Source organism: Alligator mississippiensis, chromosome 5 (assembly GCF_030867095.1).
Source record: "Alligator mississippiensis isolate rAllMis1 chromosome 5, rAllMis1, whole genome shotgun sequence".
Lineage (NCBI taxonomy): Eukaryota > Metazoa > Chordata > Crocodylia > Alligatoridae > Alligator > Alligator mississippiensis.
In genome coordinates, this window is record NC_081828.1 from 193,308,452 (window position 1) to 193,332,548 (window position 24,097).

Consider the following 24,097-nt stretch of genomic DNA (forward strand, 5'->3'; position numbering starts at 1 on the left):
TGGGCCTATCACAGTGTGTTCTCTCTTGAATCTTTCCAAGAAATTGAATTTCTGAAAGCAGTAATATTAGCAAGATTGGTGGGTACCCAAGCACTCCTTGGATCTTCCTTATACTATTTTCTACTCAGATAAAGTGACTGTAAGGAGCCATTCAAAATTTCTGTTTAAGGTAGTCTTAGATTTTCATATAGGGTAGCAAATAAACTTGACTATGTTCTTTCCTTATTTATCTGATCCAAGGTTTCACTATATTCACTTGATATTGAAAGCTTTGACCTACTACCTTAAAAGAACCAAGCCATGAAATCTCTATGGCTGGTTTTGGCTGGGAGATTTAAAAATGGAGTCATATTAGCTCAAAGACTAGTCATTGGGTTGTGCAAATTTATGTTGTGAGACTATTGATGTAGATCTGCCTTCTGTGATAAAAAGTTCATTACACCAAAGTCCAGTTTATTTCCCTGTGTAAGGTGAATCTTAAGGGCTATCACCTGGATCTCCATACATACCTTCACTAAGCATTACAGCAGCATAGAAGCTTTCAGGAGGTTCTACAGTTGGGGTTTGTCTACAGCAGGGGTGTCAAACTCACCCTGGGCCTCAGGCCAGATCTGTGAGGCTGCATTTGGACAGCAGTGTTGGTCTAGGCCAGGCAACAGAATAGGTCTTGGGGTATGTGGCTGCACAGAGCAGAGACGTAGTGGCATGCATGGTGTGCAGCTCTGGCCAGGTAACAATACAGAGCCAGAGGCATGCAGCAGTGCAGAACCATGTTTGGCTAGAGCTCTGCCCTGCTGCACACTCCTGGTTCCTCATGGACGCATTCCTGTGGCTCTGCACTGCGTGAACATGACAACATGTCGCCACACACCCTGGATCCATGCTGCCTCACACCCCAGGTGCTGTTCACCTGCCAGAGCTCTGCACCTTTGTACAGCAGCATGAAGCCAGAGGCATGCAGCTGCACACCCCCAGCTCTTTGCTGCTGCCCAGTAGTGTGGAGCTCTGGTAAGTCAGCAGTGTCTGGAGTGTGCAGCAGTGTGGAGCTGAGGGACAGTCCATCAGACTGTAGCCCATTGGACTACCAGTGGACCAAATGCAATGGTTCTGTGGGCTGTATGTTTGACACCCTTGGTCTAGAGGACTTGAAGATCACCTTCAGATACATGGGCAGTGCTTTGGAGCTGAACTTAAATGAGAAGGAAATTCTTTTGAGATGTACTGTCCACAAGCACAGTTAACTACCCTCAACTCTGCAATGAGAAGAAACTGAGAGGCTAGAAGCTGGTATTTTCTTTTTAACCTTTGGGTGCAGTGGCATGAGGAGGAGGGAGACTAGAAAGTGCTCTAAGTCTATTGCTAAAGCAAAAAGTTTCTTTGGAGTGAGACAACCCAATTGAGAGAGTCCAGAGGAGAGCCACTCATATGATCGAAGGTCTGGAGGTCAGGCCGTACGAGGAGAGGCTGAGGGACTTGGGACTCTTCAGTCTGGAAAAGAGAAGGCTCAGGGGGGACTTGGTGGCAGCCTACAATTATATAAGAGGAGTGTATCAGGACCTGGGAGAACAGATGTTCACCAGAGCTCCCCAAGGGATAACAAGATCTAATAGCCATAAACTCCAGGCAGAATGATTTAGACTAGACATAAGAAAAATGTTTTTTACGGTGCAAGTGTCCAAGATCTGGAACAAATTCCCCCCAGAGGTGATGCAAGCATCTACTCTGGACTCTTTCAAAAAACATGTATATGTATTTTTTGGTGGGGTCACTTGATCCCAGCTGACTTCCTGCCTATGGCTGGGGGGCTGGACTCGATCTCATGAGGTCCCTTCCAGCCCCTAATGTCTATGAAATCTATGAAACCTACAGATGAGAACTTCAATTTTCAAGTGTCTTTATTTTTTGCAGGTGCATTTTTAAACATATAGGTAGATACATGATAAAATGCAGAAATTGTTGTTGGTTCTTTCTATTGTCTAATATTAATTGGTCTTTTTAGACTATTTTCTGTAGTAATGGTATGCTAAGATGCTTATACTATTGGCTGCAGGAAAGGTCTGGATCAGTTTTCTGCATCATGCTTTTAATTTCTTAAAGAATAATATCCAAAACTTTTCTCTGTTAAGTGCACTAAAATCTTCTGTACTCTGTAGAGAGAAAAGTTAGCCAAGAGTTTTCCAAGAACAGAGAGCATTTGCTTGCAAAGGTGGAAGAAAATCTAAAAGGCCTACAACAAGCACAGGTTTTGGTTTCAGGACAGTTGGGAAAATTTGGATCCAGTGGTGAGTGCAAAGTAAATAACTTATATGTCCAGTTAAAAAATGAGTTTGCTGGGGCCTCTGGCACCACCTATGGATAAAATTTTGAACGAAGATGATGTATTGTTTTCTTCAATCTGTGGATATCAATGTAACTACTGTTTCCTTGTATGTGTAGCTATCCATATGGATGAGATTTAAATTGAGAATTCACCAAGGGAAAAATGGCATTCCCATATAGAAGAATGTTCATTTGTAAAGAGAGATTGATAACGTGTTCCATTAACATAACGGGGCATTGTTTTTAAAGGCATTGAAGATTAAATCTATATTTGCTGATTTTCAGAGATTTATGTTTAACCACTCAACATTTTGACAGGGCTTATGGCATTACGGGGCAACATTAAATCTGTGTTGTTGATATTGTGAGGCTTTTAATACCTTTAATTAAAAAAAAATAATTTCGGTAATCCAATATGACACTATTGCCTCTCTCTGGGCAGATCATTGACTAGATCAGGGGTTTTCAACCTTTTTTGGTCAGGATACCCCTGGCAGCTGGTCTACAAGCAGGGAGTTCCCTGTCAGCCAGTTGACATGCGGTGGGGGGGGAGTCCCCTGTGTGGCAGTAAAACTGGAAGTGCCGTCAGCAAAGCTGGAAATGCCAGCAGCTTCTCTGTGCCACTGCTGTGTAACCCCTGGTGCCTTCCAAAGTACCCCCAGGGGTACATGTACCCCTGGCTGAAAACCCCTGGTGTAGTTGGTTACCATCATTAAACAATGGATTAGCTGCCTCTGTACCACTGTCCCATTTTTTGTCTTTAAGATTGTCCATTGGGAACTTTGACATTTATTTAGCTATCTACATATGCAACATAGAATCAACAGTTTTCCTTAGGTCAGCTTTTATGGACCAAATAATAATTTAGGAACCTAGAGTTTTTATTCTAAGTCCATTTTATCCTCCCTCTTTGATTCAGCTGGACATTTTTGAAAGCCTAGTCAAAAAACTTTTTATAATTTGGCCACATTTTGAGCAAGTAGTCTATTACTATTACTTATTTTATTAGCCTTTGATACTGCAAGTGTGTACCTGCTTACCATCATTACCATACATTGTCCAGTTGAAGCAGTGGGACTACTTCTGATAGTGACTTTAGGCATTTGTGTAAGTATGTGCATGGTTAAGACCGTGTTTAAATGTCCTAGGAAAGTGGCACAATTGAGTTGGGTCCAGTACAAATACACACTAAACGACAATTTATGGCCTATAGAACATATACTGTCAGGCTCTGATCTTTCAATTAAATGGGTATAAGAGACATTTGAGGGCCTGTGTAGAACTTTGTAGAGTTCAGTGAGTGTCCAGCCGTACTTATTAACTTACAAAATTGGAAACTTAAAATGCAAAAACAATACAAGGAAAAGAGAATAGAATACATCATGCATATAAAATGAAGACTGGTACATGGCTCTTTAGTTTCACGGTTTGTTGGACATTTTATTTATTACTTGCTTTGCCCTTGCCTTTGTTTAAAATTAGTTTCTACTTCTATTTCTGTATACTTCTTTTTTTTTTTTTTTTGACACTGGCCATTCTCAGGCTCCCTCTGCACGTTACAGGTATTGCACAATTAACTGGTTAATTGCATAGTTACCTGCTGAAGACTAGCACAAAGTGGTTATCATGCCATAAAAAGCTCCAACCAGCTATGAAGTTAGACCTTGAAAATGTGTGCTACCTTTGTAGCTGGTTGCTATCAAGCTATAATTTGCATATATACCACGGTCTCCCCTGCAGCTGGAAGCCTTGTCAGTTGATGGAGCTTCCAGCTGCAGGGATGCACCATTCCCTGTGTGAGATGCCTAAGCCCTAAGGATCGTGGCAGTCATGATATCCAGAATCTGGTGGTTTCCATCATCCCCAAGCCCTAGGGATTGTGGCAGCCACGATCGCCAGACTTCAAGGGTTTCCCACACCCCTGAGCTCTAGGGATCACAGCAGGTGCGATCCCCACGGTCTGGGGATTTCAGGCACATGTGGCATGGCAGGAGGTGTGATTGTGTGAATTGTGCATTAAATCCCATTGTGGCTTTATCTGCATGTGTAGAAGGGGTCTTATTCTCCTCCATGGTAGACATTCTATTCAGTCGGTGTGCCAAATCTCCCTGGCAACTGGGAGAAGATCCAGTCCTTATTATGATTCTGGGCTTAAGCAAACCCTTCAGACAGAACTCTCCAGAATTTTCTGTTTCCATGTGGCATACATGACATATTCCAAATTTCCTCCTGTAGCAGAGCTTTCAAATAATTTTAATGCCATGTTTTCTCAGTTTTGTCATTGCTATGAGGTTTTTTTTCTTTAATATTGCTAAATTCAAAACAAATCAATATTTGGACAATCTGAGGAGGGTTTGGTGGACAACATCTCTCCCCCTTCTTCCTTATTGGAAATAACAGACAAAGAAGAGTATGCTTCTGCAGTTCCCAGACAGTGAGCAAGGTCCATCTTGAGAGTTAAGTAGGCTAGTGTAGAATCTGATTCCTAGTGGGTAGAGGGGTGAGGTCCATGCTGACACAGTACCAAAAGGCCACATGAAACCTCTCTTCAGTGACATCAAGGCAGAATTCATAGAATCGTGTATAAAAGTAGGACTGGAGGGGACCTCAGGAAGTCATCTAGCCTAACCTACTCAACCATTGTCTAAGCCATCCTAGGCAATTCTTTGTGTAAACTGCTCCTAAAAACTTTGGGAACTCTCGCACACACAACTATGAGACATAATGTCCAAAATATCAAAAACACCCTTTAACTTACCATTGGTAAAGCAGAGGGATGAAGGCACCATCAATGTCCTGCCCCACTGCAAGGACCAGAAGTAGGTTGTTAAAATATGCTCCAGAGATATAAGGAAGAAGACTGTGCTCCACTCCTACAGAAGTCAGCAAAAATCCCCACACTCCATGCCAGTGAAATGGTGGAGTTCTTCCTCATCCCAAATGTGACAGTCGGTCTGATCCTGAGCAGAGGTTCTAGCTTTGAGCCTCTGAGTTTTCTAGATCCCAGTCCCATCAACTCACAACAGTCCAAATCCCCAACTTTGTTTATGGCTAACACCCAATGCTTTTTGATAGCTAAAAAATGATATTTAGAGGTTTGCTTTTGGGAATTGGCTTATAGATAAAGTAGATATTGCTTTAGAACAATGGTCCACAGTAATGGCAAGGGTTAATTGATTTCTAAAAGTCTGTTTGTGGCACAGTCTCCTTCAAGACCCACTGTATTTGACACGGGCAAGCAGCAAACAGACATACAGGCTGGGAAATTGAAGGCATGTACCACACTGTTCCATAAAAGAGATAAAGGACTCTGCAGCATTGGCACCAGGTCACAGTGCCAACTGCACAGCCCTTGGGATTTCCAGTTTTGGGGGCAGACCAAATTAGGAGAAACCGGCAAAAGCCCAACAAATTAGGATGTGTGCGTGTGATGAGTTTGTGAAAAAAAGAAATATACTGACAGGACAGAACATGGATAGTATGACGACCACAGGGAGACCAATCAACGAGGCCCAGGGATGAAGAGTCATCAGAAGGGAAAAAAGAATACAAAAGGAGGGATTTCAGAGCAGCAAAGGGTCCCTGAGAGAGGAAACCAAGGCCACCATGGACAGGGGCATAGCACCAACCTGTCTCACTCACCCCACTCTGGGGAGGGTGGGCCTCGGCCTTTGACCTCCAGGCTGCTGACATCTAGCAGATTTATAGCAGGCAGGTCCTGCCTAACCTAGTTTCTTTTTATGACAAGGCCACCAATAGCCTTGCAGGATGCAGGAGTTGAGGTAGATGTTATCTATCTGGACTTCCAGAAGGCCTTTGACACGGTATCTCATACCATCCTTATACATAAACTGAGGAGATTTGCCTTGGATGATTATATGGTAGACTGGGTAGCAACCTGGCTCAAGGGTCTCACTCAGAGTGGTGGTGGATGGGTTGGTGTCAACCTGGAAAGATGTGTGCAGTGGAGTCCTTCAGGGCTCAGTTCTGGGGTAATGCTGTTCAACATCTTCATTAGTGATCTGGATGAGGGTGTGGGAAGCACCCTGTTCAAATTCGTGGATGACACAAAAATATGGGGTGAAGCTAACACCCTGGAGAGGAGGAACCAGATCCTGGCTGACCTAGACAGGTTGGGGAAGTGGGCAGAGAGCAACAGGATGCTATTCAATAAGAACAAGTGCAAGGTGCTGCATCTAGGGAGAAAGAACTGCCATCATACCAATAGGCTGGGGGGCGACCTTTTCAGCACCACTGAGGCAGAAAGAGATCTTGGAGTCACTGTTGACTCCAGGATGAACATGAGTCGTCAATGTGATGAAGTAGTCAGCAGAGCCAATCGCACCTTGTGCATCCATAGGTGCTTCACAAACAGGAGGTGATTCTCCCTCTCTATGCGGCACTGGTCAGGCCACAGCTGGAGTATTGTGCCCAGTTCTGGATGCCACAATTCAAGCAGGATGCAGACAACTTGGAAAGGTTCCAGAGAAGAGCCACTCATCTGATTAGAAGCCTGCAGGGAAGGCCCTATGAGGAAAGGCTAAGGGACCTTAAACTCTTCAGCCTCTCCAAGAGAAGGCTGAGAGGGGACCTTGTGGCAGAATACAAATTCATATGGGGAGAGCAACATGAAGTAGGCGATGATCTGTTTACCAGGACACCCCCTGGAACAACAAGGAACAATGGCTATAAGCTACTGGAGAGAAGGTTTAGACTGGACATTAGAAAAAAGTTCTTCATGGTGAGGGTTGCCAGGATCTGGAATGGGCTTCCAAGGGAGGTGGTGCCCGCCCCATGCTTGGGGGTCTTCAAGAGGAGACTGGACAGGCACCTGGCTGGGTTCACATGACCCCAATTTTGGTGACCCTTTTCTTGCCTGGCAGGGGGTCAGACTAGATGGCCCACTGAGGTCCTGTCTGACCCTAGAATCTATTAATCTGACATTCAAGAGAGAACCTCAGAGTGAAGGTCATATACTGGCCAGATGTACCTTGACTCTGTGAACCCTAGGACTGGTAGATATAGAATTGTTTGCATTATTCTTATCTGCTATCAGTGTATATCAGTAAAATTTGCCCCTTATCGAAGGGTGGGGTCGTGGTTGGTCTGAGGGTTTGGGTCCACCCTGAACAAGGTATCTGGGTCATAAATCCAGTGCCAACACTTCTGAGGAAGGTGAAAAAAACACCCAGACACTAAGAAGCAAACTTGGGCCTCACAAGTGACCAGCAATGTTCATAAGCATAGAATTAACCAGACACCCTCCAAAAAAGAAGTGCAACCTGGGGACTACAAACACAACCCTATACATTGCACATCACATAGCTGTCCTCCAGGTCTGGAACTCCTATTCTCCAAACTTACAGAACAAGCAGAAATGTTTTCACTGGAGATTCTTGAATATTCAGTTAAGATAAAGTATCCCTGTAGCAACCAAATTGAAGAAATTCCTGTATCCTGGAAGCACATAGGCAAAGTCTATGCTAAGAGATTCAAGAAAGATGCAAAGCATCTCTTTTCTCAACAAACATTTTTTTACCAACAATGCGTCAGCTGTGAGCTTCTGCAACTTTTCTGATATCAATGAGGCATTTGCTACTAGTGACTTCAACTCACCCCTCATTCTGGACTTCAGCTCACCCCTCATGGGGTGACCCCTGCCAGGCCCTATCCCCTGCCTGCTCTCCAGCCCTCCTGAGTGCCCTCCTGACCCCTGCCTGCCCGGCCCCAGCATCCCAGCTCTTAGAGAAAAAAAAAAAAAAAAAAGCCAGCTCCTGCCAAGTGGGGAGGCCATCCCCGCTGTCCCCCACTGCCCTACATTGCATGGGGGACTCTGTTATGAACCCTCATCCCCAGCCCACTGTCTCAGCCCCGTCAATGGCTGCCCCGCCTGGCCCCAGTGTCCCAGGTCTTTAAAAAAAAAAAAAAAAAAAAAAGCCCTGCAATCATTGGCTGCTGCAGCAACTGTTAGGGCTTCTGAGGGCTTGTGGCAGAGTCCCCCAAGCAGCGCTGGGCAGTGGAGTGCAGTGAGGATCGCCACCCTGCCTGGCAGCAGCCTGGCAGCAGCCAGTGAATGTGGGGCTTTAAAATAAAAAAAAAAGAGCCAGGACACTGGGGCTGGGCATGGCAGCCATTGACCAGGCTGGGAGAGTGGGCGGGGGATGTGGCCTGTTTGATTCGGAGATTTGGCCGATTCGGTGGCAACTGAATACTCAAATCAGATTCGGCTGAATTGATTCAGGACAGTGATTCGAATCACTGAATCGAATCACTGTCCCCCCAAATCAGCTGAATCCAAATCCGAAGCAAATACTAGCCATTTTGCACAGGCCTATTACGTAGTCCTATACTGACACACACAATACTGTACTGCATTTGGTACCTCTTGAACTGGAAGTCATGTAGCCAGATTTGCATGGTGCTGCACCCAGGCTCATTAGCTCTCCTAGGAAGTAGAGCAAATTAACCCACTTTTAGCATCTTGCTTAAAACCCTATGTATCACTTGGGTTTTCATTGTTTGTGTAGAGACACATTCCAGGGCAAAAACAATTGAAGTGTAGGACATGCTATGAGATGGTTTCTTATAAGATGGAGCTCAAGGCCATCCATCACTTAATGCAGTTACTGACTCATCCTTACAGTATCTGATGTTAGATTTTTGAGGACAGCCATTCTTATCAGGCCTCCAGTATGCAGGTTCCATTCATGTAAGGCATTCCAGACTCTACACATATTCAACATTTAAATACTGTCATTCTCATCTCTGCTGGTTTAATATTTGGTACAAGGAAATTATGGAACAGGGTATCCTTGTTATGCTTCGGTTTCTTTTCAGGTCTTAATGGGTAAATTTAATCCTCCTTCCCTTAATAATTTACTGTTTTTTTCTATCTCTTTGTGAAGGGATGTATAATGGGGAAGACTTAAAAAAACAAACAAACGCATCTTGTGACTGTTCAGTCTAGGACCCTCCATGTCAGTCTGTCTCATCCATCCTCAGAAGACTGTGCTTTCTCCAGGGCTTTTTCTCTTGCTGTTCTTTTCTTAGGCTAAGTACTGTGACAAATGCTTGGCATGGAAAGTCCTAAAATTAAATTTCATGTATAAGTGCATTTTCCATCCTTGTTTTGTTGACGATTAAGATTCATAGATGCTAGGGTCGGAAGGGACCTCAACAGATCATCAAGTCTGACCCTCTGTCTAGGCAGGAAAGAGTGCTGGGGTCAGATGACTTTAGCTTTTGTTTGAAACTTCTCTACTATATTACATTTCTATTTTAAATGTAAAAATATAGGGCAAAATTATTTTTAACTTGCTTTTTCTCTGTTATAGACAGACCTAGCTTTATTAATTTAAAAGTAGTACTGGTCATTTTCCTTTTTAAAACCCATTTTGTTTTTGGCTTTTCAGTCTTTCCTTTTTATTATTAAACCTTTCCCATTTTCTCTCATTTTCCATATGTAAGCAGGTTATTTATCCTGCTGCCATTTACAGGACAAGTAGCTATGTTTATCTTTATTCCCCACAACATAAATGTCAGTCTTTAGCAAAACAACAAACCAAACCAAAATACTCTGTCCTCCTCAGACATTAGAAAAGCCACTTTTTGCTCTGGCTTCTCCTCCCATCAAATTGTTCCCTCGCAAGTTTTTCCTTTCCCTTTTCCTTTCACTTCCCCTCTCTGGCACTTTGAACTTGTTTTTTTCTAAGTTTCCTGCTGGGCCAGGCCAAAATGGTGACCCTGAAAAATCTGCAGAAACTGGGTTACAAGGTCTGGCTCTGATGATGCCCTACAGCTCTTCTACTTCTTGGTTGGGTATACGTCTCATTTGAGTTTGGATACTTCACCTTGAAACAAAATGTGGACCAATTTGTGTCATGCTGAGCCACTGAGGGGGCAATCTACAAGATGGAAGACAAACAGCTAATCCTAAATGAGAGTAAGAGGGATTTCAATCTCTAGTGATACAGGAGTTTTGATACTGATGAATGTTTCATGCTCAGCCCCTGGGGGTAGGCAACACACACTTTTTTACAGGGTTGTGCAAAGCTTCAGGTGCCAGTTCGATTCGGAGGAGGTTCAGCCTGATTCGGTGGCTGAATCTCCGAATCTGAATTGAATCAGGGGACCAATTAAAATGTCTGAATCAATTCGAAGCTCTCCGAAACTTCGGAAAAGATTTAGAGAGTTTTGATGACTTGGGCAGTCCTGCAGCAGGGAGCTGGAGCCAGACTCAGAGCTGGTAAGCAGGGGGCAGGGGAGGGAAGGGCTGGAGGAGCGGGGATGGGACTATGGGGGCACCCTTGCCAGCCCCATCCCCTGCCTGCTCCCCCCATGGCTGCCCTGCCTGCCCCCTCCTTTAAAAAAAAAAAAAAAAAAAAAAAAAAAAAAAAAAAAAAGCCTGACTCAGTGCTGCCGGGCCAGGGGGTGATCCCCGTTGCTCCCCACTGCCCCACGCTGCATGGGGGGTTCTGACATGAGCCCCTTGACCCCCCCCTCACTCTTCCAGGCCCCCCCGCATGGCTGCCCTGCCTGCCCCAACTCTGGCCCTTTAAGAAAAAAAACACCACTCACCACTCCTGCAGTGGCCTCAGGGCTTCAGGGGTCTCATGCAGAGCCCCCATATGGTGCGGGGTAGTGGGGGCAGTGGGGATTGCCCCCCTTGCCCTGCAGGAATGGTGAGTCTGGGGGTTTTGTTTTTGTTTTTTTTTCCTTAAAGGGCCGGAGCTGGGCTGAGTGGAGCTGCCATGGGGTGGTGACTGGGGGCGCTGCCTCCCATTGCCCAACACTGCATGGGGGGCTCTGCATCAGCCCCCCGACCCCCCCATGGTCCCACTAGGGGGAATGCCTTACTGGACCTAGTATTGGCAACGGGGGATGATATGGTAGGGGACCTACAGATCAGTGGTCACATGTGGGACAGTAACTAGTAGGGTGGAAGTGCTAGACTTTAGGAAGGCTGACTTCAGCGAGCTCAGGCTTTTAGTCAACGACGCACTGCAGAGTAAGAGATTTGGCGAGATGGGAGCCCAGGAAGGGTGGCTGTGCCTTAAAGAAGCGATCCTTTGGGTACAGAGGGAGATGATCCCGATGCAGGGGGGAAAGGGGCCAAGAGGCTTCCTTGGCTGACCAGAGAAATCCAGAGCAGCCTAAGGGCAAAAAGGGGGGCATATAAGTAGTGGAAACAGGGAGAGATTACTAAAGAGGAGTATACCTCCTCAGCTTGCAGTTGTAGGGAGGCAGTTAGAAAGGCCAAAGCTACCATGGAGCTGAGGATGGCATCCCAAGTTAAGGATAACAAAAAATTGTTTTTCAGATATATAGGGAGTAAAAGGAAGGCCCAGGGCGGTATAGGACCACTACTGAATGGGCAAAAGCAATTGGTGGCAGAGAGGGGGGACAAGGCTGAACTCCTCAATGAGTTCTTTGCCTCAGTTTTCCTAAACGAGGGGCAAGACAAGTCTCACAGTGGGATTGTAGAGAGGCAACAGCAGGGCACCAGACTACCAACCGTTGACCCTGAGATGTTGCAGTCACTTAGAAGGACTGGATGTGTTTATGTTGACAGGCCTGGATGAGCTCCATCCGAGGGTACTGAACGCACTGGCTGATGTCATTGCACAGCCACTGGCAAGAATATTTGAGCACTCGGGGTGCACGGGCCAGATCCTGGAGGACTGGAAAAGGGCCAATGTGGTCCCTATTTTCAGGAAGGGGAGAAAGGAGGATCCAGGCAACTATAGGCCAGTCAGTCTCACCTCCATCCTTGGCAAAGTCTTTGAAAAGATTATTAAGGATATGTGAGAGCCCAGCAGGAAAAATTATGCTGCGGGGAAACCAGCACGGGTTCGTAGCAGGTAGATCATGCCTGACTAATCTAGTCTCTTTTTACGACCAGGTTACAAAACACCTGGACACAGGAGTAGGGGTAGACATTGTTTACTTAGACTTTAGGAACGCCTTCGATACGGTATCCTACCCCATACTGGTGAACAAATTAAGAGGCTGTGACTTGGATGATTACACAGTCCAGTGGGTGGCAAATTGGCTCAAAGGTTGTACCCAGAGAGTGGTGGTGGATGGGTTGGTATTGACCTGGAAGGACGTGGGCAGTGGGGGGTCGTTCAGGGCTCGGTCCTTTGACCGATACTCTTTAATATCTTCATCAGTAACTTGGACGAGGGAGTGAAGTGTACTCTGTCCAAGTTTGCAGATGATACAAAACTGTGGGGAGAAGTGGACACACCGGAGGGCAGGGAACAACTACAGGCAGACCTGAACAGGTTGGATATATGGGCAGAAAACAACAGAATGCAATTCAACAAGGAGAAATGCAAAGTGCTGCACCTAGGGAGGAAAAATGTCCAGCACACCTACTGTCTAGGAAATGACCTGCTTGGTAGCACAGAAGCAGAAAGAGATCTCAGATTCCTAGTGGACTCCAAGATGAACATGTGTCGTCAGTGTGACAAAGCCATCAGCAAAGCTAACTGCACTTTATCGTACATCAGCAGATGCGTGACAAACAGAACCAAGGAGGTGATACTTCCTCTCTATCGGGCGCTGGTCAGACTGCAGTTAGAATACTGCGTCCAGTTTTGGGCGCCGCTCTTAAAGAAGGATGTGGATAACCTGGAGAGGGTCCAGAGAAGGGCCACTCGTATGGTTAAGGGCTTGGCCAGGCCCTATGAGGAGAGACTGGGGCACCTGGACCTCTTCAGCCTCCGCAAGAGAAGGTTGAGAGGCGACCTTGTGGCTGCCTATAAATTCATCGTGGGGGCTCAGAAGGGAATTGGTAAGGCTCTACTCACCAAGGCGCCCCTGGGGGTTACAAGAAGTAATGGCCACAAGCTAGCAGAGAGCAGATTTAGACTAGACATTAGGAAGAACTTCTTCACAGTTCGAGTGGCCAAGGTCTGGAACGGGCTCCCAAGGGAGGTGGTGCTCTCCCCTACCCTGGGGGTCTTCAAGAGGAGGTTAGATAGGCATCTAGCTGGGGTCATCTGAACCCAGTACTCTTTCCTGCCTATGCAGGGGGTCGGACTCGATGATCTATTGAGGTCCCTTCCGACCCTAACATCTGTGAATACTAGCAGCTTCACACAAGCCTACTTTTTTGCACTTTAATGTTTCTTTTTACAATATTTTTATGATAAAGGTATTTATTTATTTAATTTTCTCTCTCTCTTTTCTTTCTTTCCTGTTCAGGAGCTCTTTATGCTCCTAGTGGGACACTCCCTCCTTATGCCCCACACCTGAATTTCTTTAACAGCGTTAGTTGCCCCTTCTTTAAAGAATAGACCATTTTGTTACACCGTGCATTAAAACAGTCCGTCTTTTTAAAAAAATGAATGTAGACTTTTACTTTTTCAAATATTTAACTCAGGCCTTTACTTACTATGAAAATATCTATTTAAAACATTTACCTGAAACTTTTGTTTTTTGCGGGGGGTAGGCAGAGGAGTTTCAGAGCATGAGGTTGCAATTTATATGTTGTCATTTTGACTCCCTTGCTCTTAAGATAACCCTCTGGTGAGAATGTTTGCTAAATAAATCATAGTTAATGAGCATCTTCAGCATTGAGTGTCGCATTGAGTGTCTTGCTTATATTTAGAGTTTAAAAATATATAAATAGTGCCTTTCCATTGGAAAATCCCTTAGGCAGCAAAATTGACCAGTCAGAGAAAAAAAAGACTCCTGTCTGAAAGATGGTCATTAAATTTTCCTTCAGGTTTACAGCTTGAACCTACACCTTCAATATTCCTGATACATCAAGACAGAAGCAGAGGTAAGTGAAGAGCTTTCCCTTTTGTTAATTTATTTCTGTGACTTTCCATTTTTCTCTGGCCACTTTTGTGAAAGGAAGATGCAGTATTGCTGTATGGCCGTGGTGATTTGCAGATTTCTCTCTTTGGATGAAAACAGATGTCACTGTTTTGCCACCATAAAATGTTTTATGGCAGCACAAATTGTGAGCAAATGTACATCCTAGCCTTTTGTGCTGTAAGTACCAAAAAGTGTTGCTGCAACCAAAGATAGTCACACTGCTTATTTATTACATGGCCCAGGAATTCCCCTGCAGGAAAGAGTCACTGCAGAGTAAGTGACTCAGGCAGCCACGCCCAATCAGGTGGTGCTTTTGCAAGCAAGGGAACCTGCATGAGAATTCCCTTCTTGCAGACGTACTGTGGGAATCTCCTGTGGCACATGTATATCATTCCTTTCATAGAATGTTGTCTCATTCAAAAATACTATTCTCTGGTTATATAATAGACATTGGCTGCATACATGCATTCAAATGATCTGGGAGAATTTTCCCAGGTTTGTTCTCCCAGTAGAAAAAACTTATTTGGAGAGCTCTTTACAGACATTCAAGCTGAGCACCATAGAGTCTGTGGTGCTGACACTAGTCTGTTAGGGGGCTCTAGAGCACCAAGTACTGATGTCGAGGCAAGGGGCACAAAGTCTGGCAGATCAGTAAAGGGGGGTAGAGGGGGTTGCTGGGTCAGTGATGGGGCAGAGGAGCTGGCAACTCAGTTGAGAGGGTGGGATTGGGTGTAGCTGGAAAAAGTTGAGACCGGAGCATACCCTCTAAGTGCTTCAGGACTGGGTATTTGCAGCCCAAAGCACGCAGAGACATTCAACCATGAATGTCTCTACACCTGTGGTTTCTCTTGGGACAGCAGCAACTCTCCCAGAGCAAATGAACAGCTCTACATAGCCATAGCATGTTTATGATAACCCTGTAAAAGAGGAAATTTTAGGTTTGCTTTTACAAAACTATCAAACAAAAAAAAGTTCTTTCTTCCTTTACATGCAATACATTTTGTTGTATTGTCCAGATAAGAGAAGATATTTATATACAAAATATATCTGATAAATCTGTTTTGTCATATTAAAGGATAATTAAGATGCACTAACAGGTGTGTGAATTTTATATATTTAAAGAGTATGTGCCAACATAATTTTGATATTTTAAATGAAAGCATTTTTTTTTTTAAAGTTTAAATAAGTTACTTATACTTTGACATTTTGATTCTCTTGCACTTAATATAGAATCACAGAATCATAGAAAATGAGGGTTGGAATGGATCTCAGGAGGTCACATCTAGTCCAACCCTCTGCTCAAAGCAGGACCATCCTCAACTAGATCATCTCAGCCAAGGCTTTGTATAGCCAGGTCTTACAAATCTCTAAGGATGGAGACTCCACAACCTCTCTGGGTAGCCTGTTCCAGTGTTTTACTACCCTCCTAGTGAGAAAGTTCTTCCTAATATCTAAACTAAAATTTCCTTGCTGCAACTTAAAAAATGGTTGTTGCTCCTTTTTCTGTCATCTGCCATCACTGAGAACAGTCTAGGTCCATCCTCTTTCAAACCACCCTTCAGGTAGTTGAAGACTGATGTTAAATCTCCTCTCAGTTTTCTCTTCTCTAGACTAAATAAGCTCAGTTCCCTCAACCTCTCCTCAGAATTTATGTGCCCAGCCCCCTCACCATTTTTGTTGCCCTCTGCTGGGCTCTCTCTAATTTGCCCACATACTTTCTGTAGTGAGGGGCCCAAAACTGGACACATTACTCCAGATGTGGCCTCACCAGTGTCAAATAGAGAATAATCACTTCCCTTGACCTGCTGACGACACTCCTATTAATGCTGTCCTGTATGCTATTATCCTTCTGGGCAACAAGGGCACACTGTTGGCTTCTATTCAGCTTATTGTCCACTGTAACCCCCAGGTCCTTTTCTGTAGAGCTGCTGCTTTGCCAGTCAGTCCCCAGCCTGCACTGGTGCATGGGATTGTTCTGTCCTAAGTGTAGAATTTGTCCTTATTGAACCTTATGAGATTTCTTTTGGTCCAGTTCTCCAATTGTTTAGATCTCTTTGAATCCTAGGACTGCCTTCCAGTGTTTCTACTACTGCCCTCTGCTTGGTGTCATCTGTAAACTTTCTGAGGCTGCACTCCATCCCATCTTCCAGGTCATTGATTATATATAATCCTTTGGTGAAAATGTTCCATAAATAAATATTAGTTAATGACTATCTGCTTTAATCACTTATCAATATTAAATGTTTTCCTTATGTGACGGGCTAGCTAGGAGTGACTTAGCCCAGGGGTTTTGAAGGGGTAAAAGATGATTGGAGGACTTGGGATTCCTTTTACTCAACAATCAGGCTCCAGAGACTCACCCTCCGTGTCCCCTGATTGGCCCCTTGGGTCACCTGGAGGGGGATAAAAGGGGCAGTGCGGCTGACTCAGGGGAGACCAGGGAGGGACCACAAGGAAGGAGCTTCAAAGAGCTGGCAAGAGCTGGGCCAGCGGGGTGGGAGCAGTTGCCCCAGAAGCACCTGAAGGAGTTGGACCTGCAGGCAGCAGTTGGACCCTGAGCAGCGCAGCATGCAGCCAGCAGGAGAGGATCCTGGAGCCCAGCAGAAAACGCCTATGAGAGGCTGCGGCCAGCAGGAGAGGCTCCCCAGCTCCAGCAAGGATCTGAGCAGTGACCTGAGAGGTTCCCAGCTCTGCTTCCAGCTTCTGCAGTAAGAAGCCAGGCAGCTTGAAGTGAGGCCAGGGCTCCAGGAAGGTCAAGACCCCTAGCAGCTTGGAGCAGTACCAGTACTGGTGGCTGTGTGGTTGAGTTTCTGCCTACCATGTGGGAGATGCGAGTTTAAGTCCCAGCTATGGTGACCTGGGGTGAGTGAAATGAGAGGGAGAAATTCTTGTTGCAGTGGAAAGGGGTCATTGTGTTCTTCCCCCCTGCCTGTTCCTAGGCCCTATATTACTTGTTATTTGACGTTTTGTATTTTGTGCCTTTTATATTTCACCAACCAGCATTGTTTGTTCTGCTGTTTGTGTTTTCTATTTTGTTAACCCTGTCTTTTGTCAATGATTGTAAGTGTCTAACCTTTGTTGAATCCTGCCCCTTGGGGCATTGTAGTGTCCACTATACCCCTTGGTTGATGCCTGTTTTGTTCCTACTACTGTTCTCTCATTAAAAGGTATATGGTTAAGGCCCCATTGGTGGTCTGGCTCTGCTCTATAGGGGAGGAGAGTCCCTACACCTCCCACAGTGCTTGTGCACCTGCTTTAATCCCTTCAGTTGGAGAGGGGTACCTCTTGAAGTACTGCCCGTGTTACCCTTATATTCAGAGATGTTTAAAATATATAAATATTGTCTCTCCACTACTTAACCTCTTAGGCAGCAAAATTGACCATTTGGAGAAAAAAACTCCGGTCTGAAAGACAGCTTTTAAATACGACAGGTTTACAGCTTGAGCGTACACACTGCTAAGTGTGGGAAGAGCATGGGTAGGGGGTGTTGAGCTGTGTCTTTACTATGGCCCAGAAAGGGGGACAGGAGTGTGGTCCATGTTAGTTCCAGCCTGGAGAGACAAAATCAAGTGGTTATTTAAACTGCCATTAACTGAATGACTTGCTGTGGCAGGGCACTGTTTGTGCCTGCCACTTTAAGACCTGAGCCAAGCAGCCAGCAGGTGCTTGATTGCGGCAGCCATTTTAGTTCCTGGCTGCCTAGATAAACAGATCAGTTCCCTGCTGGCGGGCCAGGCAGGAACATTGCCTGGCTGCGAGGCTTCTTGGAACATCCCAGAGTTAAGGGAGGAGCTGTAGGAGGCTCCTGGTCCTGGGCATGACCTAAAATTGCACCTGCTGGGAGTGGGTGGCCTGGTGGGGCTCTCAGTGGCATGGGAGCCCCCAGGAAATGCCAGGCCAGTTACCACCCCAGTGAAAGGTGGGTTGGGGCACCATAACCCCAGCTCCCACAACTGGGTGGGTCACCCGCTAGTAGGGTCCAAAAGGCAGACCCCAGAGAGAGAGTGGGGCTAGCGACTCAGAGGCCTGATATAGAGTACTCTTGACTGGTCAGTGCTGGGGCCAGGACCAGAACGGTCAAAAAGGCCAGGGGCCAACTGTGAGGGATACCCAGAGCTGAGGGCCTGGGGTTTCCGATTGGCCTTGGAGGTGAGGCCAGGCCCTTTGTGGCCAAAAGTTCCAGGGCAACCACGCCCAAGAGGGGAAATAGTTTCAGGGAGCTATGCAGCCTTGAATGAGGGCAGGGTAGGCTGCCTGAATGGCGGGATCTTAGAGGGGTCCTGACTGGAGGATTCTGGGGCCCAGTGTGGGGCTGGTGAGAGTAAAAACTAGGATGCCATCTGTGAGGCATGGGCTGTGGTGTAGGGAAGGTACGGAGCCGCAGATAGTGCCCCCTGGCATCGGGGCAAGAAAATGTGCAATCTCCCGCCTAATTAAGATCACTAATTAGATAACAACAAGGTGTGGCAGGCGAGAAGGTGGGTGTTTGGCCCAGAAACAGATGGGCAGGCCACTGGCAAATCGCCCCGAGAAGTTCCCTGGTTACACTTGCCAATCTGAAACAACAACAGAATTTTCCTGTCTCAGCAGTTTCCAGAGTGGTGTGAATTCTGGTGAAAGGACACAGTTTGCCCTCCCCACCTCTACTCCCATTGTGAGTGAACAGTAGAATGGGAGGACACTATTGGCTTGTGGCTGAAATTAAGAACGCACAATACAGCAGACAACAATAAGCTTTATTATAGCACCCTGCTCTCCTAATGGCCCAAGTGGTGATAATTGCTCACCAAAATCTCTAACTACCTTTGCCATCAGAGGCATAACAATGGGCTGGGTCCTACAGGGGTGAGGACCCATATTAATTTTACATGATCCATAGACGGGTGTAATTCTTTAAGCCATCTAAATCTCCTCTGCTAGAGTTGGTAAGGCCTCAGTGAGACGGGTGAAGCTGAGGTGCATTGGACTAAGAAATTAGCCTGTTGGCAAATTTTAGTTTGTTCTCAGTGGTCAAGCAGCAGACAGTGGAGATAGGTTTGGGGATAAAGGACATTCCTGAAGGTAAGAGTACCTTTGTTGTGTCACAGCTGCACAGGATGCTGTCAAGTCCCCCACCATGGGGTGAATTTAGGAGCCCACACCATAGGCACTGGGCCCACTCTTTTGCTCTGAGTATCCTGAAACCATGGCCCTGCAAATGCATAATGAAGACATTTCCAGACTTACTTGCCCAGGGGCTAGCCCAACAGGCCTTCTGGGCACCTATGGCCATTTGGTGAAAGGGAGAACAGGAAGCAGGGAGGTCTTTGGTGAGACTGTCAGAGTGTGAATGCACAGAAAAGGATCAGAGCCCTCTAGGCAGCTAGGCACCGGGTACTAGGAGAATACAGACAAGGTGGTTGGGTGGGATGACCTCTCTGTGATCAAGACCTTGTAGTGGCAGAGACGCTTACATGTTCCAATGATCCTCAGAGCTATGTTGCCCAGTTTTACACTCCTAGCAAGGTCACCTATGGTGAACAGGCCTGAGGGGAAGTTCCAGACAAGCCACAATCCAACCCCAAGTCCTCAAGGGCAGATCAGGCAGAAGATGATGTCAAGATTTCAACAACTGTAAAAACAGAAGAAAACTGCCTCAAGATGGAGGTCCCCTGTTGTCTAGGGTTTCTTCCTTGCCACCGGGCCCAGATCTCCACCTTGTCAAGATTGTGTGGTTTCTGCATCTGTGCACCAGCTTCCTCACATTGGGAACTATCAGGCTATTGCCTCCTTTCCAAAGCAAAATCCTTGCCCACATCCTGCTAAACTGTCTTCTACCTCTTACTGAGGAAGTCCCACCAGAATCTGTGTAGTTTCATACCATCCCATGGGGCAATTGACATCTTTGCTGCCCATCAGTTCCCAGAAAACTGTTGGGAACCACATCAGGACCTAGATATGGCCTTCATGGACCTTACTAAGACCTTTGATTCAATTCACTCAAGCCTTGTAGAAAGTACTGGCCAGATTTGGATATCTTGAAAAGTACATAAAAGTCCTGAAGCTTCTCCATGATCAGATGACCCCAGGCTTTCTATGTAATGGATCGGAGACGGATCCATTTGTCATCCAAACTGGGGTCAAACAAGGATGTGTCATCACCCCAATTCTGTTCTCCATTTTTCTGATGGTCATCCTATCTTCCTTCCAGAACTGACATTGCATGCTGAATGGATGGAGGGCCCTTCAACCTGGGTCATTTTCACTCGAAAACCAAAACAACCATCAACCTTCAATATGTCAATGGATTGCACCATCCTTGTACACACTGAGGAAAACCTCCAGACTCATCTTTTTGGAGAAGCCTTCTGAAATTTGGGCCTCTCTCTCAGCCTTGATAAAGTGCTCTGTCAGCCTGCCCATGGCCATGAATATGACTCTCCTTCCCAAATTCCAATTGAGGGAAAGACCCTGGAGGTAGTCGAGCATTTCCCCTACCTTGGTAGCCACCAGTCTCAGAGAGTGAACGTTGATGAAGAGATCCAGTACAGGATCCTTCTTTCGGAAATTGCTTCAGCATGTCTGTTTCTTGTGACCTCCAGAAAGACACCAAATTCCAGGTCTACAAAGCAGCCATCATCCCCACTCTCCTTTACAGATGTGAGATGTGGGTGACCTACCATCATCATCTTAAGATCCTGGAGAGCTATCATCAACGATGTTTCCAGAAAATCCCCCAGAAATCGGAGGGTTGCTGCACAGATGCCAACAACCTTGCCAAAACCATTGTTACCAGCATTGAGTCAGTGATCTTCCAGCATCAACTTGGCTAGACCAGACACTCTTTGTGGATGCCTGACTCTCAACTCCCAAAAGAAGAGCTCTACGACCAGCTTAGTAATGGCCTTGTGCGGGCCGGGAGCGGTCCGAGGGTTTCGGGGGCGTGCGGCGGGCTGTGGCCAGCAGCCCTGGCACGTGGGTCGGGGAATTCGGCACGGCGGACTAGAATTAGGCACGGACGCGTAGAGGTTGATTAAAGATTATTTTACTTACACCGTAGATGGTCGCGGTGCAGGCAGGAAAACTTGCTTGTGTTGCAGTTACAGATAGAAAAGAAGAAGAGCGGACAAGAGTTCTAACCGCGAACTCTGGTCCAAGGCCGGCTGAGAGCTCTAGAACTGCGAGCCCGTCAAATCAACTGGACGAAATAACCCGAGAAGAGCTCTGGATACGACGATGAGAGTCCGAAAGGTGACTCTCCACGAAAGCGCGCAGGAAAGGGTACGTCGAGGGATCAGGCGGCGACGGGGAGAGGCTAGAGGTTGATCAGGCCCCTGTATCCTTCTTAAGACATACGCTGGGTTCGTTCAGCTCCACAGCGCGCTTAGAGTTCTTCATGAGATGTGAAGTCCTCCTTCTCCTCCTCCAACTTGGGCGGAAACTGCTCAAGCCTCTTATACGGCTAGCAAGCCAATCGCTAGCCGCCACGTGGGAATAATTTAGAAACAGCCAATAGTGGGACACAAATTTACATACGGGTGGCGGGAACTCCTTTGCACCGGGGTTTTCTCTATGCAACTGAGAATTGCACCGTGCAAAGAAAGCTCCTCGTGGCGGGAAATAATTCTGCAGTGCCGAAGCACACACAAAATCATACCCTTTGGGTCATGACAGGCCTAAAGTTTCATAGTGGCCAGAGGAAATGGTACAAGGGCACATTGAAGGCACACCTCAAGAAAATGGATGCTTACATCAAGACTTGGGAGGAGCTAGCTGCTGACCAACTCCAGTGGCGCTGCAGCCTTAACCATGTGGCAGTCTCTTTTGAGGTAAAGCATCTTGCCCTCAAAGGAGAGAAAAGAGAGAAGAAGAAAAAGGAGAGGAATTCTAGCCTGCAGCCTACTCTTCCCTACAGAAAGACCTGCAACTTCTGTGGACAGACCTGTGGCTTGTAGATTGGGCTCTTAAGTCACCACAGGACCCATCAGTAAGCTGTGGTAGAGATCATTCTCAAAGGATTGCCAGCAATGGGTGGGATGACAATGGATGGTTGGCAGATCCTCTCTAGTGTTAGAATAATAGAATTAAAGAAAATGAGGGTTAGAAAGGCTCTCAGGAGGTCATCTAGTCCAACCCCCTGTTCAAAGCAGGACCATCCCTGACTAGATCATTCTAGCCAGGGCTTTGTTGAGCCAGGCCTTAAAAACCTTCAAGGACAGTGATTCCACCACCTCTCTAGCTAACCTATTCCAGTGCTTCAGCACCCTCCTAGTGAGATAATTTTTCTTAATACAGGCAACCCCTGCTTAATGCAGTTTCACTTAGCACCATTTTGTTATAGCACTAATTTGAAATACCTACCTGGTTTCACTTAGTGCTGAGCACATTTCGTTATAGCGCTCAGTGCCGGGGTGTGGAGAAGCAGTGGTAGCAGCAGGCAGTGGCAGCAAGGCAGGTGGGAGTGGCAGCCGCGGGAGCCCAGGACGAGGTGGCAGGAGCGCAGGGTCCACTCCAGCACGTGGTGCTGGAGCAGTTAGTGGATGGGGAGGAGCAGCAGCAGTAGCAAGAAGGGATGGGTGGGCGGTAGGAGTGCAGGGTCCAAGGCCAGGGCCGGTAGGAGTGCAGGGCCTGGGCCAGTGCAAGCCGAGCCCACAGAGCTCCTCTGCCTCCACCCCTGCAGCGATCCGGCAGTGGTGGCTCATTCCAGTCCTGGGTGCCCTGGAAGGAGTCCCCGCTGGGCAAAGCAGGGTGTGGGCGGGTGGCCCCACTGCTTACCCTGCCCCAGAGCCCTACTGCCATCTCACCATAAATCCCTGGGCAGGCGGATCCCTGACTCAGGCCCAGCGGGCAGGGCAGCTGGGACCATGCACTGGTGGCCAGCAGGTGCGGGCTGGCAGAGGTATTGCGGCAGAGGAACAACGAGGCCGGGAGGAGCTGATGACTTCCCTGGCAGAGCCCACGTAGTGTCTTGCTGGGAGCGCCCCGGCCAAGGCCAGCAGGAGCGCAGGGCCCGGGCTGGCAGGGCCTAGCGTGGGGCTGCAGGAGCGCAGGGTCTGGGCTAGCAGGTGGTGCGAAAACAATTATCATTATTTATGTTAAATCCAATGGAGAAATGGGTTTCGCTTAATGCTGTTTTGTTTAGTGCTTGGTTTTTCCAGAACCAATTAAGAGTGCCAAGCGGGGATTACCTGTGCCCAACTTAAACCTCCCATACCGTGACTTGAGTCCATTGCTCCTTGTTCTATCATCTGCCACCACTGAGAACAGTCTATATCCTCTTTGGAACTGCCCTTCAGGTAGTTAAAGTCTGCTATCAAATCCCTCCTCAGTCTTCTCTTCTGCAGACTAAATAAATCCTAGGGATGTATTCAGATAAATGTGCAGGTTCCACAGAAATGCCACAGACTTCTCTCCTGTGCAAACCTTCTCTCCTGATTCAAAACAACTTGCAGCTGTATTACCTTCTGGTAAGCAAATGTATCTCTATGCTCTGTATTCTGTCTGTCTGCAACTTGTTTCTGGCACATTAGGTATCCCTTATGGTGGTTTGCAGGCTTTCTTTGTATCTTAGCCTGGCACCCATGCCTGTTTGGATCACACCATTTAGAAGTGGCAAAGACTTACTTCAGTTGATCATTTACTCTATCCTTCTGCCACTGTGATTGTTGACAGTTTTTAGTGCTTTGTTTCAGCCACTTAAATGAGGATTCCACCATTTCTTTTCCCAAGGTTATTCTGCAGCATAATGGGACAGAATTTTCAAAAAGTAAAATCTTATTTAATTCACATATGTTGCAAAAATGACTAATTTAACCAAATGTTGTTAAATTAGCAAATAAGCAGTATCTGCATCTTTGGGCCCTGCTACACGTTCATGTTAAAGCTGGATAGAAACCAGTTATAAAGTTGTTATACATTTTCAAGCACTAACCCAGTAGCTTATTGGCTCTTCTTATAGCTGAATGGACAT

General features: G+C 46.5%; 1 protein-coding gene across 1 annotated transcript in view; it reads left to right on the forward strand.

Moving 5' to 3' along the window:
• CCDC7 (coiled-coil domain containing 7) overlaps positions 1-24,097 on the forward strand; it is a 213,810-nt gene that overhangs the window by 174,728 nt on the left and 14,985 nt on the right. Inside the window, exons 29-30 of the mRNA XM_059729133.1 lie at positions 2,154-2,282; positions 14,054-14,110. Coding sequence (XP_059585116.1) covers positions 2,154-2,282; positions 14,054-14,110 — 186 coding nt within the window. The remainder of the gene's footprint in view (positions 1-2,153; positions 2,283-14,053; positions 14,111-24,097) is intronic.